At 41.1% G+C, this 24,051-nt stretch overlaps 1 protein-coding gene across 1 annotated transcript in view; it reads left to right on the forward strand.

Moving 5' to 3' along the window:
* Positions 1–2,629, forward strand: part of SPSB4 (splA/ryanodine receptor domain and SOCS box containing 4) — a 65,810-nt gene extending 63,181 nt beyond the window's left edge. The window contains exon 2 of the mRNA XM_056849709.1: positions 1,636–2,629. Within this exon, the coding sequence (XP_056705687.1) occupies positions 1,636–1,763 (128 nt within the window). The 3' untranslated portion in view covers positions 1,764–2,629. The remainder of the gene's footprint in view (positions 1–1,635) is intronic.
* Positions 2,630–24,051: the final 21,422 nt, after the last annotated feature.

Genomic DNA, 24,051 nt, shown 5'->3' on the forward strand with positions numbered 1-24,051 from the left:
TGTTGTATCTGCTGCATTAAAACTGTGCTAAGCTGGGTCAATTAACAGCGTAGGCTCATTGCAAAGCTGAAGTAGTGCTTTCATCTCAATTATTTTTAAAGGTGCTCCACTGCCAACAATATCAATCTTCTATTTAACATTTTGGTCCTAATTATGGCTAACGCTGTAACACTTTTTAAAAAGTGCCTAAGACTGAGGCAGGGGGGAAAGAAAACATTTTTAATATTTCAGCTTAGAAAAATACGTTCAAGTGTTGATGGTTACCAGCTGCTACAAGTACTCACTGACCTTTTTGTCCTTTTTTGCCACATTTAGCATTTTAAATTGTGGGCCTTGCTTGCTTATATATTTTTTTCTTAACAGCATTATAAAGCCCTAGCTGAGTTGTCTGCCTGCCAAATTGCCCATGCATACACAAGTTTACTAATCTTCAAGAAATAGTGGTGTCCTCACTTTCTGAGGCCGCCAGGAATTCTCACCTCTGTTAGTATTTAAGCTTGTTTTCTGTGCTGTGTTTAGAATAATGTTCAGCAAACCATGGTTGTGGATCTTCCAGCCCTGATCTCTCAGCCCCAGCAATTACAAAAGGGCTTTCACCATCCCGAACATTGTCTGACATTTAACTGAATTGTTCTTCTACATCATGTTCCCAGTTCTGTGTGTGTAGAATCCCACAGAGTTTTGGATAGAGGCCATACTTTTTTAAAGTTGTGTCCACACCTCCCCCCAAAAAACAGTGGAATGTTTCTGAAGGCATATATTTCCCTTTATAGACTAGTAGAATTTTTCTACAGTTCTTGAGCACGTTGAGAGATATAAATAGGTGAAATGTCTTTTTGCATATTCAAATGCTGTAACAGTGCACTGTATTGGGCCTTAAAACTTTAGAAATGTAATGCTTATGAGAACAGGCACTGAAGCAGAATGAGAGAAAGAAAGAGTTGACATATTCATGTGTTTTAGTCTTAAATCTTAACACACTTTCAGCAGTCAAGATTCTTGTATGTGTGTGTTTAAGGCTATTTAATGAAAACTGCCTTTCCAGTGAAGTGAACAAAACTTGTTTATTGTCAGGGAGGGAAAGGGGAAATTGCCCATTTCTGTTTACTTCACCATTTGGGGGGAGAAAGCCACACTACATTGAAAGGCTTCCTTTAGAAGTTCAATTACTCTTCAATTTCTTTCATCAGCTTTTAAAAGGAAGAAAGTATGGCATTTAAAGGTCAGGGATCTACTAATTTAGCTCTGAAAAATATTGTGTTTTAAAACTGACTTAGAGGGCTTTGGGTCTTAGATGGAAACTTGACAGCAAAGCTGATCGCTCATAAGAAATTTTAGAATCTTTTTTTAGAAGTCAGAGGTGAATATCGCAATGGCTCACACAAATCTTGAGTAAATGTGTAGTCGATATTACTTTGTGTTGTGTAGAGAAAAAATAGTGACACATTTTCTACTAACATTATAGCAGAAAATAACGGTTGCAGTGAATTCACTCTCCCTTTCTCGTGAAGGTTTTGGAGAAATCTGCAAATTGTCCTACCATTTCCTCATAGCCCAGGGAACCAAATGTACATAAGTATAATTAATGAAGAAAAGAAAGCAAAATGTTGATGGCGATCTTCTTCTTTTTTTCAGCGGAACCCCTGCCTTTAATGGACCTGTGCCGAAGATCAATCCGCTTTGCTCTGGGCAGAGAACGCCTGCATGATATAGAAATTCTACCTTTGCCTCAGTCTCTAAAAAATTATTTACAGTATCAGTAAGACAAATTCTAGACCTCTAAATGGTAGAAATTGTTTACATCAGAATATAAATCTTTGTGATGGATCTTTTGAGTGTTATTTAATTTTTTTACCTTTTTTTAATCACCCATGGCAGAACATTGTGGAGACTACTAAGGAATGTGAACACTCTTTGAATTGGTCTAGTTCTTTAAGTGAAATAAATGTTGCCTACGCTGTTAGCAGCCTTGAAACACAGAATCCAAAGCTTATCTTCCCAAGTCAGATCCAAAGTTGTGGTGTATATGTGGCCTGGCATTGTGTATGCACCGAATGAAGATCTAACCCTAGGTGTAGCCTGTATGCAAAAGACACAGGTTACCAGCTGCACAGCTAGTAAAATAATTACCACAGATTCTCAGAACTCAGAATCCTGAATGCTCTTGAGCACAGATACAACTAACCACAATTCTGTACACATCAGCTGTGATCCAAACCTCCTTTGCACATAGGCGCTTTTTTGTTCTTCCTTGTGACGAAGGATGCTCCAGTAAACACCAGATTCTCATGTGCACTGTATAAGGGAGTGGGGGAAGCCTTGCACATATGAAGCATTGGAGCTGCATTGAAACTGCTTTATTTGTGGCCTTTACTTTTTAAGTTGCTCTGCCTTTCAGAAAATCATGCTGTTGGTATAGTATACCGCCTGCCATATTTTAAATTATTTAATATAGCAGCCTTGTCATGATTTGTAAGGTAGTTGATCTTCCCCTTTTCAGAAGCAACTCAGACCAATCAATAAACTAGCTGAGCTGGCATACTTAAATTTTACCTGAATTCTGACCTACTTCTTCAATGGGGTGGAATTTGTTCAAATCACTGATTTCTAGTTTAGCTTGTTATTTATTAGGGTGTTATCAACTTTAGTCCCCCTCCCCACTGCAGACCAAATATCACGTCACATTTTAACTTTGAACAAATGTTATTTGTACTCCATGAATTCCAAATACTGGATTTTCTGTTTAACATGTATGCATTTTTTCCCCAAGAGTCTCCCATTTATCTGTTTTATGTCACCAGAGAAGGATGGTCTTCTGTTGTTCTCCTTCACTGCTTAAAATGTATTCATTCTGCTGGATGGATTTACTTTTTAAAGGCGCTGCTTTCTTTTTTGAGTTTTCTTCTTTGAATTGTTCAAAGATCTCTGCCTGATCAGTTGTTTAGTTTTGAACTGGAAGTTGTTGTAATGGCAGGAAGTCGAATGTTTAGACTGAGCTGCCTTCGGCATATTTTAATGTGAATTTATCGAAGGATGAAGAAAATGTTTCTAATAAAGTCTGCTGTCCAAATTGCTGTTGGTGTCTCCTTTCTAAGTTGTTTTCACAGAACTGTAGCAACACAACTGAGTTCATTTCTAAAGTACTTTAACTAATACTTCACGTTACCTTCTCTATTATTGACCATTTCCATTCCCATGTTTTTGATGAAGATATGTTGCCATGGAAGAAACATGAGCAGAATTTATCTGCATTAAACAATGCCTTGATCTAAAGACAGTGAGTTACATCAGATTCGTCAGTAATGCTGTTTCCATTATAACTACAGTTTCACCTCTGGGTCACTTCTGTCTGCTCTTTTCATTTTTCTACTTCTGTATTTGGGTTCTCTTTTTACCTTTGTCAGGATCCTAGTTGTATGTTAAAGTCACCAAGAACCCTTGGGGTTGTTAGACAAGCCTGTTTTTTTTCCCATAGTGGGCCGTGTAATTTCTGGCCGGGGAAGTAAGGAAGCTGATGAAAGTAGAAGTGGCTGCCCTGAAGAAAACAATCATGAAAGCTGGTAGGTGGGGCTCAAGTATAATTATACATCTGGGGGTAGCAAACCCACTCATGTCTGATTCAACAAACACTTATCTCAGGGAGACTTAACCTATGACCCAGTGATGGTCTGGTGGTTGATCTACCTGAAGCCATTGGATTCTGCATAGGAAGCAGCATCCACAGTCATATCAGAGCCTATATACTTTTGATGAGAGGGTCTTCCACTTGCTGAGAAGTCTCCATAGAATTCCACTATTGGAGATTTGGGGGGGAAAGAAGGAAACCTGTTGAGGCATGATGTTTGTTCCAAAAGACCTGTTTCCCAAATGTTTTATCAATGCCTGTGTACTTAACAAGCAGAAATAGCATCAATGCTTGTAATGACATAATTTAAAATTCAAATTTGCCTGCCTTACAGTGCTCAGGTTATGAACCAAATATTTCCTGGAGGATCCTCAGTTGAATCATAATGTAAAATAAGATTCTGTACCTTTAAAGGCTCTTTCCCCCCAAGCTTTTGATGCTGATCATACCTCAGACAAAGTGAGTCAATGCTTAGTAGTTTAAAGGCTTCTTGAAACTGTAGGGAAGCAGAGGAGAGGGAGATGCCATATAATTCCTGGGTTTGCCTGACTAGGTGCTGGGAAGCTCCTTAATCAGAAAGCCTATAGCTTATGCCAAGGCTTTTTATATCCTCTAATAGATCATCTACTAACCTGAACCAGGCCTGATTCAGATATATGTGCGCACTTTAGAAGCTCTAGTCATCTAGTTAGCTTTTCTATATCAGATCATTTAACTCCCAGCCAGAGCTACATGTTTCAGGTCCGTTGCAGATATAATACGTAAGTAATACTATTAGAGAATCCATTTTAAGGTTTTGTTAAAACATAACTATTGCATTCCTAACTTTGACTAAATCAACAGGAAAATTATGCCATCCATTATTGTTACCGAGATAATTAAAGGAGAGCAATAATGTTAGTCCATACAAGTTTCTTACCCACAGCATAAGGAGGTCACAGACAAGGAGCCATTTCTGAGAGAAAGCTCTTGATCTATTCCACTTCCCATAGTTTTAGGATTTTAACATTATCTCCTAACAATAGCTGCCTCTCTTGGTTCTAGGTGTACATTCTTGGTTAATTAATTATCTTGTAATTTCAAACATCACATAAGGTTATCTGTATTTGAAATGTCTTCTTAAAATATATAAAAACCGTTCATTCATTCTTGCTACTTTTTATCTGGAAGTCTATGCAAAAACAGTGATCACATGTTTTTCATACATATAACTATCTTTAGGCCCTCAACCAGCATACCTATCTTTGAATGATATCTTCACTTTTGTGAAGTTGGACATTCCTGCCATTCTTAGACACTCTCTGCACCTGGGCTTCAACAAATATTATCCATCAATAATGGGTTATATGGCAGCAATCCTGAAGGGGGGGCAAAGGTCCTTAGGAGCCGGCATGACCACACGCTGGTGTAAGTGCCCATTTAACCCAGGATAACAGGCCCTTATGCCATCCCGGGGGCAAAAAAAATGGCCCTGGGAAGCCATGGAGCTGCACCGCCCCCCCCCGCCATCGCAGTCACACCAGCAAGGAATTCCTGAAAGGAAAAGCCCATGATGGTCTGAGGTGGGCATTCCTGGGGGGCGGAGCTGCTTTTAAGCAGCTTCCTAACCCCTTCACACCAGGAACACCCCCTCGTGTGGTGGCATTTCTGCACCACCTTTTTTAGTGACGCAGACTTGCTTTGTTTTGTGGGGGCATTTTCCTGTTTTATTTTTTAAATGCCCCCTTAGGAATGAGACGTATGTCTTCTAACCTACATAGGGTCATATAATCTTGTTACTACTTTGTTTCTTGTCCCTCTCCAAGGCTATTCTATTCTGGATCTCTGGCATGTTTTAGTTGGGAGGCATGTTAGCTTTGTTTTTGTGCACGGAGACATTTTCTATGGGTTTGGGGGTGGTGGTTCTGTTTGTTTGTTTGTTTGTTTGGTCAAGCCTAACAACTGCATTTCTTGCTATATTTATGACATCTAGCTTTCTTTGACTTTCAAGCTAAAAAATTTCTTCCCCCCGCCCCAGTCTCCATGTTTACAGCATGAACTTCAGCCATTAAACATCATTAATTTGTGGTTGGCCAAGACTATGTATCTCTTGGCAGACTCACCATTCCCAAGTCCATCAAGAAGGAATGTTTCAACTTGTATTAATATTTTATACTGAAATGAATGGTATGATCTGGGGAAAACAGAAAAAACAAGGCTACACAGATGCCAGAGAGTGACAGTAATCTTTAATTTACCTGTCAGAAGGTGTGGCAATGAAATTTCGTGATATGAGAAAAAATAGAACCAATGACACTTAGGAAAATCTTAGGAATGAAGAGGCTATAGGGATGCATGTGAACAAATCTATGCTTGAATCTGCCTTATACTGAATCAGACCATTGGTCTATCAGAGTCTGTACTGTTTATTCTGATTGGCAGTGCTTTACTCATGCAGAGGTCTTTCACATCACTTCCTACCTGATCCTTTTAATTGGAGATACTGGAAAATGAACCCCAGACCTGCATGACCTTCCCATCACTCAGGTTGTGCAGGTAGTGATGAAAGGATTGAATCTCATAGGATTATATGTGTTTCAGGTGTCTAAATACGTTTTTAAAACATATATGTGGGGTGAATATGCATAACCTCACTGTTTATTTGAACCTTCTGTTTCTCCATCCCCAAGTCTCTAAAAGGGTCTCAATATCTGGTTGTAGAGTGACCCATTCAACTTTTTGGTTACTGGTTCTTCCCAAACCAATAGGCTTCTATATAGCAAGTTCAAGCAACAGACGTTAAGGTTCACTTGGGTATATTAATCAGACCTAAAACCTACAGGGTTGCCATGAGTCAGAAGCGACTTGGTGGCACGTAACACACACAAAACCCATATTTAAACATCCATGATTATGTCTTTAGCTAGGAAAAATATAATGCCCCTGTTTTGTTTCAGTGTTGTTAATAGTTGCCCGCAAAAATGGCACTGTTGTATTTGGAACGCAAACTGCTGTGAGGTTGAAACTTTAAATAATTTTAGTTCAAAGTGCTAATAACCTTTTAAATTTTAAAATTGCTTTGCACCAAACCTTAATTTCTGCCCATGTTGAGTCCATGACATGATCAAGTTGAAACATTTTCTAAACTGTACATTTTTTTAAACATTGGCACTGGCATTTCCTGGTTAAGAGACAAAAGTAAATCATGTCTTCTTTTCAGCCCTCATGCAAATGACCTGCATTATACCGTGTTTCTTATCAACCAGCTATGATGAAGGTCCTAATTTCAACCTTGTAACAGAACCGAGAGCTTTTATAACTAATACCTTCATGTTCTGTTTTTTCTTAGTGAAATGCAGTTGCCCCACAAAACAATCCTTTTGGGTTTCTTTTTTGTTTTACTTCTACCATCACACCCCAAGGTTACTATTACTTCTACCATCACACCCCAAGGTTACTATTACAACTTCATTTTGTTGTTGTTTAGTCTTTAGCTGGGAGGAGGCATTTAGTATAAAAATAATTTTAGCAAACAAAAAAAGAATCTTGCTCAGATCTAGGACTAATGGATGTACACATGCTCTGCCCTGAACCATTTTCCTTTTATCAAAAAAAATTTTTCTGCCCTTGGTACTTGACAAATATTTTTCCAAAGCAGGGACCATCAAATCCCTGTGAAACTGCATTAGGAGAAACTCAACAGCTAGTCTAAGATTATGATAATTTACCATGCAGGTTTCCCCTCCCCTTATTTACTAGGTGTTTCCATACACAGTTCTGAAAAGGATAGGCCAGGGACATCAGCTTCACTTTCAATGGGGTGTCCTGTTGGTCATTTTTTTCTAGGACACTTTCAGAGGCATTCATATTAACATTATATGGTCACACAACTAAAGAGCTTTAAAACTGCCTTCCTAGATGAGATCAAGAATTCTTCTTCCAACAGCAGCCAGGTCCCCACAACAGACACCCTGTGAGGTAGGTGGGGCTGAGAGAGTGTGACTAGCCCAAGGTCACCCAGCAGGCTTCATGTGTAGAAGTGGGGAAACCAACCTGGTTCTCCAGATTAGAGTCCACCACTCCGAACCACTGCTCTTCACCACTACACCATGCTGGCTGTCTAGCATTTCAACTCTTGTTTTAATTAAGAATGTGGTTTCCTTTTATCTTTCTCTCTTTGGATTTCAAACCTGGTTGTGTCTGTAGCATCAGAACCTTAAATATTTGTTAGACTGGATTTGGGCCTGATTTGCTCCTTTGGAGAAGCCAGTAGTAATGAACATTTGGCAGAGGTTCAAAACCTCAATTCATTCACCATTCTTGTACCCTCATCTAAAGAAGTCTTCCAGTTAGATTTATATTGTTTACACAATAAATGAAGTGTGGAATCTGGCTCACATACTCTTCCCAAACAATGGAAAGCTTCTATCAGAATTCCATTTCTTTATCCTCATTGGACCTGTATTTGATATTGATCCAACAAAAGACAATGCCAAGAGTGCACCAGATTCCCAAAATATTTCCCAAAATGGAAACGGATGCTAGTGCATGCTGCTGGAGATACAAACTACCAGAAGCTATGTCAACCACATTTCAGAATTGACCTCTGGTAACATCTCTTTGGCAAGAAATAAGTGAAACAAATTCTACGAGATGCACATTCCCACCTCTCTTCTGAGGCACTTGTTCTAGGTCATATTCTAGGGAATGGGACAGTGACTAAGAAAGGCAGTTTTGTTGAACAGCTCTGCTGATGGAAAGGCTTAGTATTGGTTTGGAAAAGTAAAAAATTCCTCCTGACACAAGTGAGTGGAAACAGGACATGCTTAAATTAGCATGAAAGGGAAAAAATGTGTTGCAGACATGGGGCCTCAGACATTTCTTAGATGCATGAAGCTTCATTTAACATTTCATGGTTTGATCAAGCTCCATTTTGCAGAGACATCTGTATTTCCTCAGATAATTGACATTTATTCCTCATAGCACAACCTATCCCAATATGTTGCTCCCCAAATTGGTATTCCAGATTCCAACACACCAAGATGCCTGCATTTAGATATCATGTTGAACTGAAGCTTTATCAAACCAAGAAGTACTGGAAATTCCTCTGTGCATGAGAGATGGATAGAAGAGCAAAGAGGACATGCAAGCATAGCAACATACTATTTGTGCCCAGACTCAGTTTTATTAAAATGTGTTGTGATGTCTGGTGGCATCCGTTCTTCATTTGTTCAATATTGTTTTATGTAATGGGAGCCAGCGTGGTTTAGTGGTTAAGAGCGGTGGTTTGGAGCTGTGGACTCTGATCTGGAGAACCGTGTTTGATTCCCCACTCCTCCACATGAGGAGGCTAATCTGGTGAACTGGATTTGTTTCCCCACTCCTACACAGGAAGCCAGCTGGGTGACCTTGAGTATGTTACAGCTCTGTTAGAGCTCTCTCAGCCTTACCTACCTCACAGGGTGTCTGCTGTGGGGAGGGGAAGGTGATTGTAAGCCAGTTTGCGTCTCCCTTAAGTGGTAGAGAAAGTCGACATATAAAAACAACTCTTCTTCTTCGTCTATGTTCTATACCACTGCTAGGATAAACTTTTATTGCAACTGGCGCCCAACATGTCTTCAAATGCCACCTTACCATTTCTTTTTTGTGGCCCTTTAAATTGCCTAAGCACTTTTGTCCTGGTCAGCGAATGTGCACGTAAGAAAATCTGCATTCTGCCTGCAGTGGGAAAGACCTAGGTAACTTAGCCCAACACACCCACTGGCTGGCTTGTTAAAATTTATTCCCAGTGGAGCAAGAGATGCTAATAATTAATATTAGGGGAATGTTTAAAGGGCCCCTTCATGCAAAGGGGAGCTCAGAAGGTATGAGGAAGATTATGCTGGGAAAACTGACACACGTACAATTAATTTTATCCGAGCATGATCTTGGCACTGGATCACATATATAAACTTTTATATTGATTTACTCTTGATGCAAGCTGGTAGTATTTACTGAAGTAAAGTTTACAGTGCTACATCCAGCCTTCCACCTGTTTAGGCTTTCATATGTAGACTAAAAATGATCAATGGTATCGCTGAGACGTTGTGTGTGTTTTAACAGACTTCAAAGGTGTCTTACACTTACAAGAACAAGCTGTTCCAAGTGGAAAACGTTCTGTAGATGAAGGAAGTGTCAGTCTATTGTGCTAGGATATCTACACTCCTAAGAAGAAAAGGAAAGAGTGATCTCATGCGTGTGAAGTTTTCCTCCCCTCATGCACAATGAATTCTACTGTCTGTTTCAAATAGTTGTTGTGAGCCTTTGTCATTGAAGCCTGCACTGTGGTTAACATCTGTTCAATGATCTGCCTGGATCAAATGGTTTTTCATCAAAGGGCAGGGATGGGGAAGAGAAATGGTGATGCATTAGATAGAAAAAAGGCTCCAATGTCAGGTTTCACATGAAAACTCAGGTGCTTCCAGTGAATGAAATCTGCTGCGTGACTCTGCCATTCACACACCTGGGAGAAATGAATGCATGTATTAACGGCAGGGAGCTTTCATCTTCAAGAATCATACAGGCAAGTGAAAACCCTTCTGAGATAAATTACAAATTGCATAAAAAGCACAGAGCCTGGATTTTACTATAACCTGCTTGGAAGTATTTCACAAGACTTCAGAAAATTTGCAGCACTAGGGAGGGGGGATATTCTATTGTTTATAAATTAACCATTAAATATTTGTGGGTTATGATTCTGCATAGAAGCATAAATTGAGTATTAGGTACAGCGTTCTGAAAGGTAGCAATCTCCCCCATAAGGTTCTAGACCTTATGATGCATAACACCTATGCTCACCTGTTTGCTGAAATGTTGTTTAGAATTTTACCTGCATGCCCCAACCTCCTTGAACCTGTGGGCACTTTTGAAATTTTGAAAATGGGGGGAGCATGGCCAACCGCAAGTAGCTACTGGAGCCAATCATAGAATGTTGGGAAATTTCAAGCCAAGTGCCTTCCTATGATGGAGATGGCACTCTCAGAATGGATGCTCCAGGCAAGCACAATGGTGATGCCTCCTTGGCTGTTCTGTAGCCCTTCTCGCTCCAATGTGATGGAAGATAACCAGGATTTGCTCTTTTCTTTGGGGAAGAAAGATATGGATACCAGGAAATACACTGCTGGGCACTATGGTGCCCATAAGCACCTCAATGCCTTATACAGACAATAATCCTGCTTTGGGGTTCAAATTGGGGTCAGATTTGTGCACAAGTGCTATTCTTTAAACAAAAAAGAGCATTCAGTGTCCTAGGCTACATAATAGTGATGTATAAACCCTACTGTGTTTAATTGGTATGTGAGCCACTAAGTATGAGCTCTCTCTTTGAGCAATTGAGGCAAGGATCACCTCCACACCAGTATTCAAAACTGGCTTATAATGTTTTGGTGCACACGCATTCTTGCAATGCTGCTTTGAAATGGTAAGGGAATACACCAACGTACTGCTTAAGCATCTCTGTGACATTTCTGTGTTGATTAGATTGCAGAGGGATCCAGGCCATAGTTCCATAAATTACAGAACCATTAAAAAAAAAAAACCTCAAGTCAATTTCAATTATCAGGAAGGAAGGATAGTTAATCATCAAAACAGAGCAAGAGGTTAAATTAATAAAGGTTCTAAGCATACATCAATTATGGCCACTAGCCTCAGCTGCCTGGTCTCATGAACACTGACTGCACAGCTGCAAAACAGATTATCAGGTCAAAATGCATGACATTATGATGACTGGAACAAAAGTTTCAAGGCAACGATGTCCAACAAGTAATAAAGAAGTATTATGAGCAACGGACATTCTTAGTACAGGCCTGGTATCTGCCAATTTTGTGAACCTTGTAGTATGTGCCGTGCTTGTTGGTTTTTAACAGAGTGTAAATTTGATTATATACCATCTAAATGGTTTTCTTTTTCCTGAAGAAACAACAGGAGGGTGTGATGATAATTCCAGTATGGTGTTCTGTTGCAGTGAAATTAAGCAAGAATTCAGTAGCACCATGAAGACCAACAAAAATTAGTTTGGCCTAAACTTCTGTCAGTCAGAGAAGCTCACATCATCATGAATTGTACACCCATTAGACAGATATGCTTATACTTAAAGTACATATAACAGCAGATAGTTTCAGAGGGCAGCTATATTGGTCTGCAGCAGAAGAGCTAGTCCAGCAGTGCCTTAAGAGACCAACAAGATTTTCAGGGTATTAGCTTTTGTCAAAGCTCTCTTTGACAGAAACCTGGTATCTGATGAAGGGAATTGTGACTCTCGATAGCGGATACCTCCAAAATCTTGTTAGCCTGTAAAGTGCTAATGGACTCAGATCTAGCTCTAAATAACAGAAAGTCAGTCCATAGTGTCATTATACAGGAAGGTTTTATTGTACTCCCTATACTGAGCTTTCTGGCAAGATCTAATTAATACCCCAAGCCTTAAATGCAATCTATAGAAGCAACTACAGAGGTAATACAGCTGTTAACAAGGTGTACCGCCTGGAGTTAACCAACTGAGAAGCAGTTATTGTATTGGGGAATGATCTCTCCTTTCATCTGCTCTTTTTCAATCTGGTCAACGCCATACTTTTCATCTTCTTTGCTTATGCACCAGGGCCTGCTCTGCTTCAGCAAAGTGCACTGCATCTGTTGCAGAAAGGCACTTCCTAGAAAAGTTCATGCTATGCTAATCAGTCTCTGAATCTCGCATGCTGTGAAGAGGTCCAGCTTGCAAAGGAGGAAATGCCAGGGCTGGAGCCTGCATTCAAGTCAACATTGTGATCCCAGATGTGAGAGAGCGGATTGTGACTCGTCAGTGGTAACAAGCATGCTGGACAATTAGCCTGGCATGAGACCAGATCCTACAGCCAAGTCCTGGTGAGCTCTGCTTCAAATTAAACCCTAATGCCGAAGCTGCTTGTATTCTTGCCGCTTCCTCCGAATATGATCTTCTGGTTGATTCCAGCCCTTTGCTTTCATTCTGACAAAATAACCAAAGAATATGGCACTCTGCGTATGGAGCTCCCAAGTATTCTACCCCCTCCCTTTAAAATGGCCAAATGTACAGCACCCTTATTCAGGACTGGGGCACTGGGAGGGGTTTAACCCGCCCCCCTCCCACGCTGTTTTCCTAACTTGCCAGCCCACAGAACTGCTGTTTGCCCTTTTTGGGCAAATCATGTATTAGGGCCTGTATGTTTGCCCCAACAAGGCAAATATCAGCTCCACAGAGATATTATGAATCAGGAAAAGGTCAGGGGAAAGTTTTAACTATCCTTAAAAGCTTGAGCTAGTAGTGGATTCTGCCCTCACTCTTGGAGAAGTGAGGAGGAGGAGGGAAGAGATAACTAAAAGGGGAGCCAGAAATGCAATCTGCTCCTTCTAACCACAAATGGAGGTGAGAATATAGGAACTGCTTCATCTCTTAGCAGAAATGCAGCACCGACAAGTATTGACCCGATGGAATGATTAATGTGATAGTGCAGTGGCTCTCTTAAACTTTTCAGTAATGGTGAGAGCCTCTCTGGCTCTTAATGGCTTTGAAGTGTAGTGCTACAGGTTCCTCAATGAGGTTTTGTACACTTACCTTTGAACTCCATAAATCACCATGTATTTCTCTGTTTTTTTTACTATCTTGTTGGATCAGCCATTGTTTATTTGTATTGATTTCTTTGATACTGGGCTACTTTCACCTGCAACCTAAGAAAACCCCATCTACGTCTAGCTTTATGGTGTTGCAATGGGGGACTTTGCATATAATGTTAACCTTTATTTTTATACATTTATATCCATTTAAAATAAATAGAATAAATACACCTGAAAGGTATATACCAGTGATGGCGAACCTTTTAGAGACTGAGTGCCCAAAATGCAACCCAAAACCCTCTTATATATCGCAAAGTGCCAACACGGCAATTTAACCTGAAGAATCCCCCTGAAGGAACCATGCAAAATAACAGCGGCGGGTTAGCTATGCACATGCTAATGGCTATGCAAACAGGAACAAAGGAGCAGGCGAGTGGGAGGGGTGGGATTTCTCCTTTTGCTTCGAGACCGTGAATAGGCAGTTTTAAATTCGCATTTAAAAAAAGAGCTTTTAGTGAATATCAAAACTGACCATGCATAAATGGCCAGGGTATCTGTTGTGGGGAGGGGGAGGTGATTGAAAGCCGGTTTGATTCTTCCTTAAGTGGTAGAGAAAGTCGGCATATAAAAACCAACTCTTCTTCAAAGTGAAACTTGATATTTGTAACTGAACCATCAGGAAAAGAGGTAAATGATTGGGGGAGAGACACCTGGCAACCCTAAGGCAAATATATGAAGCAAAACCTGCTCTATATTCAGAGGGTTCCGTCTGAAAAAAAAACTCTGCAGGGGGGCTTATTGTTGAGTTCTGAGGATCTGGATGGGGAAAATGTGCGTCTGAATGGCAAAACCTCCCATTCATAAATGGCCAATAACCCCCCATGCAGAGTTTTGAATCAAACATTGCTTTCCCTACCCCCCCGAGCCCCGACCTCCTCCTCGCCACCTGCCTTGGCGCTGCCGGCCCTCGAGCGCGCATTCAAAACCCGGCCGCGCTGTGAGGGGAGGGGGAGGGTGGCGCTTTACCTCACACACCACCTCTCTTGTGTGTGTGTGTGTGTGGGGGGAATAAACCCGAAATGGGGCGGTGAGGAGAGGCTTCATGGTCGACTTTTGGTGGGGGTGGAGCCTCCTCTGCCGGCACGCGGGTAAGTGGCTCGGGACGGGACCGAAAGTCCAGACGGGCGAGGCAGCGACGGATGGAAGAGGTGGAGAGAGAGCCAGCCCGCTTCCCGAGGGACGGGGCGAGGAACCGGCAAGCCGACAGAAGACGGAGCGCAGAGACGCGGCGGCGCACCGCCGCACCCCAGCTGTAGCCCCGCCGCCCGGTCGCGCCTGCGCCAGTCAGAGGACTTGGCTGGGGGCGTGGGGAGGAGGGCAGGATGTTCCAGCCCTCCCTCTAGTCCCGCCCCCAAGACCTTATTAGGGCTGAAACATCCTGCCCTCCTCCCCACGCCCCCAGCCAAGTCCTCTGACTAGCGCAGGTGCGACCGGGCGGCGGGGCTACAGCTGGGGTGCGGCGGTGCACCGCCGCGTCTCTGCGCTCCGTCTTCTGTCGGCTTGCCGGTTCCTCGCCCCGTCCCTCGGGAAGCGGGCTGGCTCTCTCTCCACCTCTTCCATCCGTCGCTGCCTCGCCCGTCTGGACTTTCGGTCCCGTCCCGAGCCACTTACCCGCATGCCGGCAGAGAGGGCTACGCGTGCCAGGTCGGGCACGCGTGCCATAGGTTCGCCAACACGGGTATATACCTAACTATTGACCTCATCCTCATCCAGGCATCTAGCGGTTCTCTGTAAAGCTGACACTTCTTTTTGGAAATGTTTGCTTGTTACACTAAAAAGATGAAAAACTCCTAGAGATGCATAAACCTGACAGTAAAATGGGAAAAGATGGATTCTGTGTGATTTAACAAAACCCTGAGTCTCATCATTTTTAATTAGGCTTTGCAGGGGGAAAAGGCCATGCTTTGCAAATTTCAGGAGATTTCTCACTTTGAGGAACAATACTGAGGCATGACTAAAATTTTGGGGAAAGGTGGAATGAACTATTGATGGTTTGATGGTTTCTAAATAGTAGGAATGCTTCTTAGACGAAAGGAAAGAGAACTCATGGTGTATAAATAAAAGCAACCAAAAAAGTGTAGACCTTGAGTTGGATCCAGCGCAAAATCTGCATTCGTGCTAAAGTTCTTCTGGTAGATGCTTGCATAGGGTTGCCAGCCTCCAGGTACTAGCTGGAGATCTCCTGCTATTACAACTGATCTCCAGCCGATAGAGATCAGTTCACCTGGAGAAAATGGCCACTTTGGCAATTGGACTCTATGGTATTAAAGTCTCTCCCCTCCCCAAAACCCACCCTCCTTAGGCTCTGCCCCAAAAACCTCCCACCAGTGGCGAAGAGGGACCTGGCAACCCTATGCTTGCAGTAACTCAAAATTATTATATCCCTACTAGCATTTCCTCTTCCACAAGACCTGGTGCAGCCAATTTCTGGGCATTATAATATGTAGGGAGGAAAGCACTAGGTGATGCAAAAAAAATCTTTGCACAAGCAGAACTGTACTAAACGTATTTTATGTTTCCACTTGGGCATTGCTGGATCTAAGCCCTTCACTACTGGATGAGATGCAAACACCACCAATGATTTAACATTATTAGTTAATAATTCTATCATTGGAATTACATGCAATTATGTTTTTTTTTAAATGAACACAGAATAATATTGTCGAAGGCTTTCACGGTCAGAGTTCATTGGTTCTTGTAGGTTATCCGGGCTGTGTAACCGTGGTCTTGGAATTTTCTTTCCTGACGTTTCGCCAGCAACTGTGGCAGGCATCTTCAGAGTAGTAACACTGAAGGACAGTGTCTCTCAGTGTCAAGGGTGTAGAAAGAGTAATATATAGTCAGAAAGGGTTGGGTTTGAGCTGAGTATTGTCCTGCAAAAGTATTGTCCTGTAAGTATCAAGATAATGTGCTAATGAGGGTATGGTATGTTAATATGGAACCATTGTATCCTGAAGTGATCTGTTAATGTGTGTAATCCAAAACTAATCTGTATGGCTATTGTTGAATGTTGTCTTTGTCTGGAGGTGTTTCAGGGCAGGAAGCCAAGCCTTATTCATTCTTAAACTCTCCTCTTTTCTGTTAAAGTTGTGCTGATGTTTGTGAATTTCAATGGCTTCTCTGTGCAATCTGACAAAATAGTTGGTAGAATTGTCCAGTCTTTCAGTGTCTTGGAATAAGACCCTGTGTCCTGTTTGTGTCAGTCCATGTTCAGCCACTGCTGATTTCTCAGGTTGGCCAAGTCTGCAGTATCTTTCATGTTCTTTTATCCTTGTTTGTATGCTGCGTTTTGTGGTCCCGATGTAAACTTCTCCACAGCTGCAAGGTATACGATATACTCCTGCAGAGGTGAGGGGGTCTCTTTTGTCTTTTGCTGATCGTAGCATTTGTTGTATTTTCTTGGTGGGTTTAAACACTGTTTGTAGGTTATGTTTTTTCAAAAGTTTCTCCATCCTATCAGTGACTCCTTTAATAAATGGCAAGAATACCTTTCCTATGGGAGACTGTTTTTCTTGAGTTTTCTGATTTTTGTTTGGTTCAATGGCCCTTCTGATTTCATTCTTGGAGTAGCCGTTTGCTAGCAGTGCGTGATTTAGATGGTTAGTTTCTTCCTTGAGAAACTGTGGTTCACAGATCCGTCTTGCACGGTCCATTAATGTTTTGATTATTCCTCTTTTCTGTCGGGGGTGGTGGTTGGAGTTTTTGTGTAAGTAGCGATCTGTGTGAGTTGGTTTCCGGTAGACCTTGTGACCTAACTGAAGGTTTGATTTACGGATGACAAGGGTATCAAGAAATGGGAGTTTACCCTCAATTTCCTTTTCCATGGTAAACTGAATGTTTGGATGGATATTATTAAGATTTATTAAAGGAGTCACTGATAGGATGGAGAAACTTTTGAAAAAACATAACCTACAAACAGTGTTTAAACCCACCAAGAAAATACAACAAATGCTACGATCAGCAAAAGACAAAAGAGACCCCCTCACCTCTGCAGGAGTATATCGTATACCTTGCAGCTGTGGAGAAGTTTACATCGGGACCACAAAACGCAGCATACAAACAAGGATAAAAGAACATGAAAGATACTGCAGACTTGGCCAACCTGAGAAATCAGCAGTGGCTGAACATGGACTGACACAAACAGGACACAGGGTCTTATTCCAAGACACTGAAAGACTGGACAATTCTACCAACTATTTTGTCAGATTGCACAGAGAAGCCATTGAAATTCACAAACATCAGCACAACTTTAACAGAAAAGAGGAGAGTTTAAGAATGAATAAGGCTTGGCTTCCTGCCCTGAAACACCTCCAGACAAAGACAACATTCAACAATAGCCATACAGATTAGTTTTGGATTACACACATTAACAGATCACTTCAGGATACAATGGTTCCATATTAACATACCATACCCTCATTAGCACATTATCTTGATACTTACAGGACAATACTTTTGCAGGACAATACTCAGCTCAAACCCAACCCTTTCTGACTATATATTACTCTTTCTACACCCTTGACACTGAGAGACACTGTCCTTCAGTGTTACTACTCTGAAGATGCCTGCCACAGTTGCTGGCGAAACGTCAGGAAAGAAAATTCCAAGACCACGGTTACACAGCCCGGATAACCTACAAGAACCAATGAACACAGAATAACTAGGCAGATTCATGGTACTTGCCTACTAGACGAAAGGCATAAAAATAGGTCTGTTCTTTTCATTTTGTTTTTAACTCCTATAGTATTTTTATAGTATGTCAACAGTGTTTGCTGTATGAACTCCATGACAGTCCCTCAATGACTGCTAGTCTAGTGCTGCATTCTCAGTTAAGTGGTGATGCTATTTGCACTGAATGATGGCTGTTACATTTTTCAGATCTTCAGGAAACTCTGACTACAAGGATAACACAAATGACATCTCTTACCCAAGCTCACTGGGGAGAAAGGTGGAATATAAATGAAGTAAATAAAATAAATATTGGTTCAGCATCTGATTAAGTGATTCCTGATCAAATTGGATAAGATGGTTATTTGGACAGGTGGTTATTGGGACAATACAATGGGTTGGATCCAGTGCAAAACTTCTGCTCATGCTAGAGCTCTTGTGTAAGCAGAAATACAAGGAAAAACCTGGTGCATATACCTCCAGGTTACACCCTGGGGTATTTGCCGTTTAGTTTGGGCATGTGCAGCTATTGATGTGGGACTGCTGGTATGTGTAAGATATTTTGTGGGGCATGAGCTACAATTCAGAAGAATGGATTGTAGAAAAATAAAGATATACCTGGACTAACACAATGGATTACAAAAATGGTGGAATTTGCCGCTATGACAAGACTTACAAACAAGTTGCAGGGAAATCAGAATGAAGAGCACCAACAGAAATGGCAATCGTTTTATGATAAGTATGGATGTTAATGTGTAAATCTCAGACTGATCTATAAAATTACCATGATTAGTATTGAATCTAAATTATAGTCAAGGGTACAAAAACATTAATGGATATAATGTAGTAATAGTAAAAGGAGTCTCAGAAGAATAATGGTCCACAAGAATGAAAATTGTCTAAATGATAAGTTTTATTTAGTAAGATTACAGAGATGGGTTACAAGGTACACATATATTGTAAGATCATTCTTTTTGTTTTCCCTACCTTTTCCGTTCCCCCTTTTCAATTTTGTATCCTAAAAACCAATAAAATATTTTTTTTTTTTAAAAAGAAGAATGGATTGTACAGGGGCACTTTAATTATGTGGATTTATTTTGATATATTGTCCTTGAATTTATTCCATAATATATCTTGAACTTTTAATTAAGGACATTAGTATTTATATGGAGCATATCTGTACACAAATAATTTACATCTGAAGTTTTGAGTCAGCAAAAATTTATAAATCTCATACAATGTAATCCTACACAGAAGTGTTTTCAAGTCACAGCTGACTTATGGCAACCCAATCAGAGGGCTTTCAAGGCAAGTGAGAAGCAGAGATGATTTGCTATTGTTCTTCTCTACAGAGTCTTCCTTGGAGGTCTCCCTTCCAAATACCAACCCTGTTTAGCTTCCGAGATCTGACAAGATTGGGCTATTCCATGCCACCTTCCCTCCTGTATCCTTCTAAATCTGTTGAAATCAATGCACTTAGAAGGATATACCACTCCTAAAGATTGGACTGAGTTATGGGGTGCTTTTGAGGGGGAGCACTGGAGGTTGCTTTGATAAATTAGATTGAAGGTTTTAAAGTTCAGAGTCTAGCAGTTTGGTTCTGCGTGTCTTGGCAGGACTGTCTGACTTGATTCAGTTTGGATTCCAAGGTTTGACATTTGGTTCACCTTGGCTTTGATTCTGAGTGGATTCTCTGGTTTGACATTGGTTCTGTTTGGCTATTGTTGGCTTCTTTTTTTTTTTTTTGCCCTGCAGAAAGCATGGCATATTTCTCCATAAGAAACAATGGAGACCAGGATGGCTGGGGACCTTGTTCAGGGGTCCATAAATTAAGACTCCTTTGTCCAATCTTTAGAAGAGAGGTTAGACTTGATCCTCTGCAAATTTGCTGCCATTAGCACAAAACACCCACTCCTGAACCCCGGAAAGATCTCCCATTCCCCAACTGGAAACCATGGACCTAAAAATCCAGACACCCCCCCCCAAACCCCCAAAATGAGCCCAAACATTTACCAATATTGCCAGATATTCAAGATTACAACATCAGTGCCCTACCTGAAATCCAAATCTGAATTTTTACTAATTTTTTTCCAGCCTACACCCCCAGGGGACTGCTTCTTCAGCTCACTCAAAAATATTCAGAATGCTCTTGAATGCTATTTATTTCCTAGTAGAATTTGACCACAGTGGTTTTCAATCTGAGATGGTCTGGCACCACCTTTCTGTTTCTTCAACACCTCCTTAAGAAAAATATTGCTTGTAGATAGGACAATGGCCATCTTGGAGCAGTGCCCAGGTTCTTGTTGTGACTGAGGGTTTTTGTGTCTCTTGACCCAATGTGCTCACTTAGTCTATATTAAAACAACAGAAGCAAGGCAGATAGCCAGTAAAATCCACCTATTTTTACAAGGTCACAGAGTGTTATTTTGGGTTTCTGTTGATCAGGCGATGATAGGTATTTTAAAAAATCTTCATAGGGTTGCCAAGCCCATGGGATAACATAGACATTCAGACTCCATAAATGTGAATCCCCCAAAATATTTCACTGCAATGAAATACTTTTGCCTGGCTGGTACTGTCACTATCTAAATCCAGGCTGGAAAATATAAAAACATGAATGTAATCAGAGCAAGTCTATATTTTTCAAAAAGGCTGACTGTCCTATCAGGAAATATTCATGGAATGCAATCCCACATATGAGAAGCCAAATCTTTTTGCTGTCCAAATTATGAGCAACTTCTGCTGGAATCTCAGATACTAAAGTAAGGTCATTTGAAGTTACATGCTTTAAAAAGTGCAAGACTCTAGAATAAGGATATTTTTAGCAATAAATAACACATCCAAGGTGCCCATTTTTTCAAGAAAAATTTATAATACCTTAACCTCCTCTACAGTCTTTTTTTATTTTGCTGCTTTCTTTTGGTTGTGTCAGGGTTGTTGTGCACCGGAGGGCAATGGCAAACCACTTCTGTTGCCATAAGTCGGCTGTGACATGACAGCACTTTACAGACACACACTTTTTTTTTACTGCATTTCCCTTGTTGTGTGCTGTTTGAAAGTCTTGTAGGCATCTGTTCTTTATGTTTTTGTCTCTAAAAATATCTAACTATAACTCTTCTTTCTTGGTCATGTCTCTTTGTTAAACTAGCGAAGGAATTCTTCCCTGAAGCGTTGTTTCTATCACTTGATGAGGAATAAAACCTACTTCACATTGCCCAGCAAGCTTCCATGGCAGAATGGGATTGTACCTGGACACCCCCCCCCCCAATGGGGTGTAATGGTTAAGAGTGGTGGTTATGAGCGGTGGACTCTTATCTGGAGGACTGGGTTTGATTCCCCACTCCTCCACGTGAGTGGCAGGCACTAAACTGGTGAACCAGGTTGGTTTCCCCACTTCTACACATGAAGCCATCTGGATGATCGTGGGCTAGTCACAGCTCTCTTAGGCTAGTCACAGCTCTTGTGGGCTAGTCACAGCTCTCAGCCCCACCTACCTCACAGGTTGTCTGTTGTGGGGATGGAAAGGGAAGGTGATTGTAAGCCACTTTTTCCTTAAGGGGAAGAGAAAGTCAGCATATAAAAACCAACTCTTCTTCTTCTTCCCAGATCATAGTCCGACTCTAACCACCACACCAACAAGGATGCATGTATAAATAGGATTCACATACTACTGTACTCACACCATAAAACAAATTGATCAAAAATAATTTATGACTGAACCCACACTTTACAAACTCTTCTGCTGCAGGTATACTTTGAACACCTGAGTACATGTTTCTAGGAACTCTGACAGGGATAAGAGAGTGTCATCCAGCCTCCTTTCCTGAACCACCGGTGCGATTCAGATGGGGAAGGAAGGAGTCCTGCTGCACTTGGGTTCTTTTTGTCTCTTATGATTGTCATTCCACTAGGAGTACATGTGCAGAAACCTGCTTCTCTCCATGTGGATCAGAGTACATAGCATGTATACTAAATAATGCTGAGAAGAATTCAGATTAGCAGGATATAAATCTAGCAATATTGAGAAAATTTGGTTAAATTACACCCCCCTTAAAAATTAATTTCAACTACTTATATTTTAGCAGCATGTGTATAAAAATGCATATGATACAGATTTTTGGGAAGGGTTGGTGCTCTGCAGCCTTGGCAACCTATCCAAGGTGTTATCTGTTCCCTTTATAATATACCAGTCCCTCATAATTCTGAAAGTATTGCACAGTGGCTTCTTCAACTACTCTTTGTCAGTAGACTGCTGAGTTGATTTTAAATAATTCCAGCCTCTTCCAAATGGCTTCTGCTTGGCTTATTTGATCACAGCCTGAGATGGTCTGGCGACTGGCCACAACTCCATTTAATAGGAGGAAGGGAGAAAGATAAAATCTGGAACCTCGTCAGCTATAAGAAATCTAGACAAGTCTACCTAGTACAATTCATTTTAATAAGAATAGACTCCTTGTATAATAAGCACTTCAGCATCCTGAATGTTGGCCTCATGTTTCACAACACTCTACATAAATTTAACAGACAGTGATATTTATGCCTTGTCATGCCTCACTGATTAAACTGTTGATTACTTCACACTTTGGGGCTTATTAATACAATGTTTGTGTGTATAGGCAAATAACTTGCCTTGAGATATTTGCTGTCTTACACAATAACCTTCTCCAGCAAGAGGCCATGTGTGCATTGAAGTAGGTTTACATTCATGTAAACCTAGTTTCATGAGGAATTGTGCTTGCAAATGAGTTGCTAGGCATGAGATCCATCAGTCAGGGCTGTGTATAAGTAATGTGTAATTAGAATAACCCTAATCAGTTGTTTTGGGATTGGGAGAAGGAAACTGAATTTAGTACCCCCACACCTTCATACATTCCTGGCAAATTATTGCATGGATGTTGTAAAAAGCTGACTAGGGCTATGAGTGTGCATGCTCTGACTGCTGCTGTTTTTTGGAACAGGGTTCTTACAGTCATAAAGACATCCTTATCAGGAATAAAGGAACATCTGGGCAATCACCAAATCTCTCTGCTGTCAACACCATATAGTATAATAATTGAACCAACTCTGCACCAGCAATAGATTTCAGCATAGATTCTTATTCACAGGTCCAAGGGTATGGCTAGAAAAGCACATGATGGAGCAGCTTTTCCATAGAAATGCACTAAAATAAATAAATAAAGGGCTACTTTCAATTTTTGCAATGCTATGTACTTGGGAAAACAAAATGAAATACTTCTTTATGCAATAAGTAATTAAATTATGGAATTCACTGCCAGTGATGGTAGTGATGACCACAAGCAAAAATTGTCATGATCAGAGGCAGTAAATCTCTGAAACCCAGTGCTAGGAGGCAACATCAGGGAATGCCTTGTCTTTGAGCCCTTCTGTTGGCACTCCAGGGCAACTGGTTGGCCACTGTATGAAACAGGATGCTGGACTAGATGGTCCACTGGTGTGATCTAGCAGGGCTCCCATGCTTTTATGTTGTTACTCCACCTCCCCAGTTCTAGATAGCGTTTCCAGTTCTGGGTTGGGAAATACCTGGAGATTTTGGGGGTGGAGCCTGGGGAAGGTGGGGTCTGGGGATGGGAGGCACTTCATCAGGGAATAATGCTGTAGAGTCCGTCCTCCAAAGCAGCCATTTTCTTCAGGAGAATGGATCTTGGTCACCTGGAGATTAATTGTAATAGCGGGTGATCTCCAGGTGCCACTCTGAGGCTGGCAACCCTAGTTCTAGAGCAAACAAGTGCCTTGACTATTAAACACACACAACTTCAGGGAAGATACCTCTAATCTCCAAGGAAGGCCTACAAACTGTCTATATCCTGCCCCATGTACAATTTAAAAAAAACACTGAGAAGTACTGTACATATGTAAGAATTGTGTAGAGGAGGAAATGCTATGCATGTAAACTGTAAATGCAGTTTACACACTGAATAATGCATAACATGCCTTCAGTGGAGGATTTTATAATGTCCTTTTTGAGAAGGTCAATACTGTGGTTTTCTACTACAGATAGATGTTCACTGGCTGTCGGTTTGTGGTTTAAGTCTTCATCCCACTTATTTCTTATCCTTAGATTTTGTTTTCCATTAAAATGGTGTAATTTTCTG

This window comes from Euleptes europaea, chromosome 5 (genome assembly GCF_029931775.1).
Source record: "Euleptes europaea isolate rEulEur1 chromosome 5, rEulEur1.hap1, whole genome shotgun sequence".
Lineage (NCBI taxonomy): Eukaryota > Metazoa > Chordata > Lepidosauria > Squamata > Sphaerodactylidae > Euleptes > Euleptes europaea.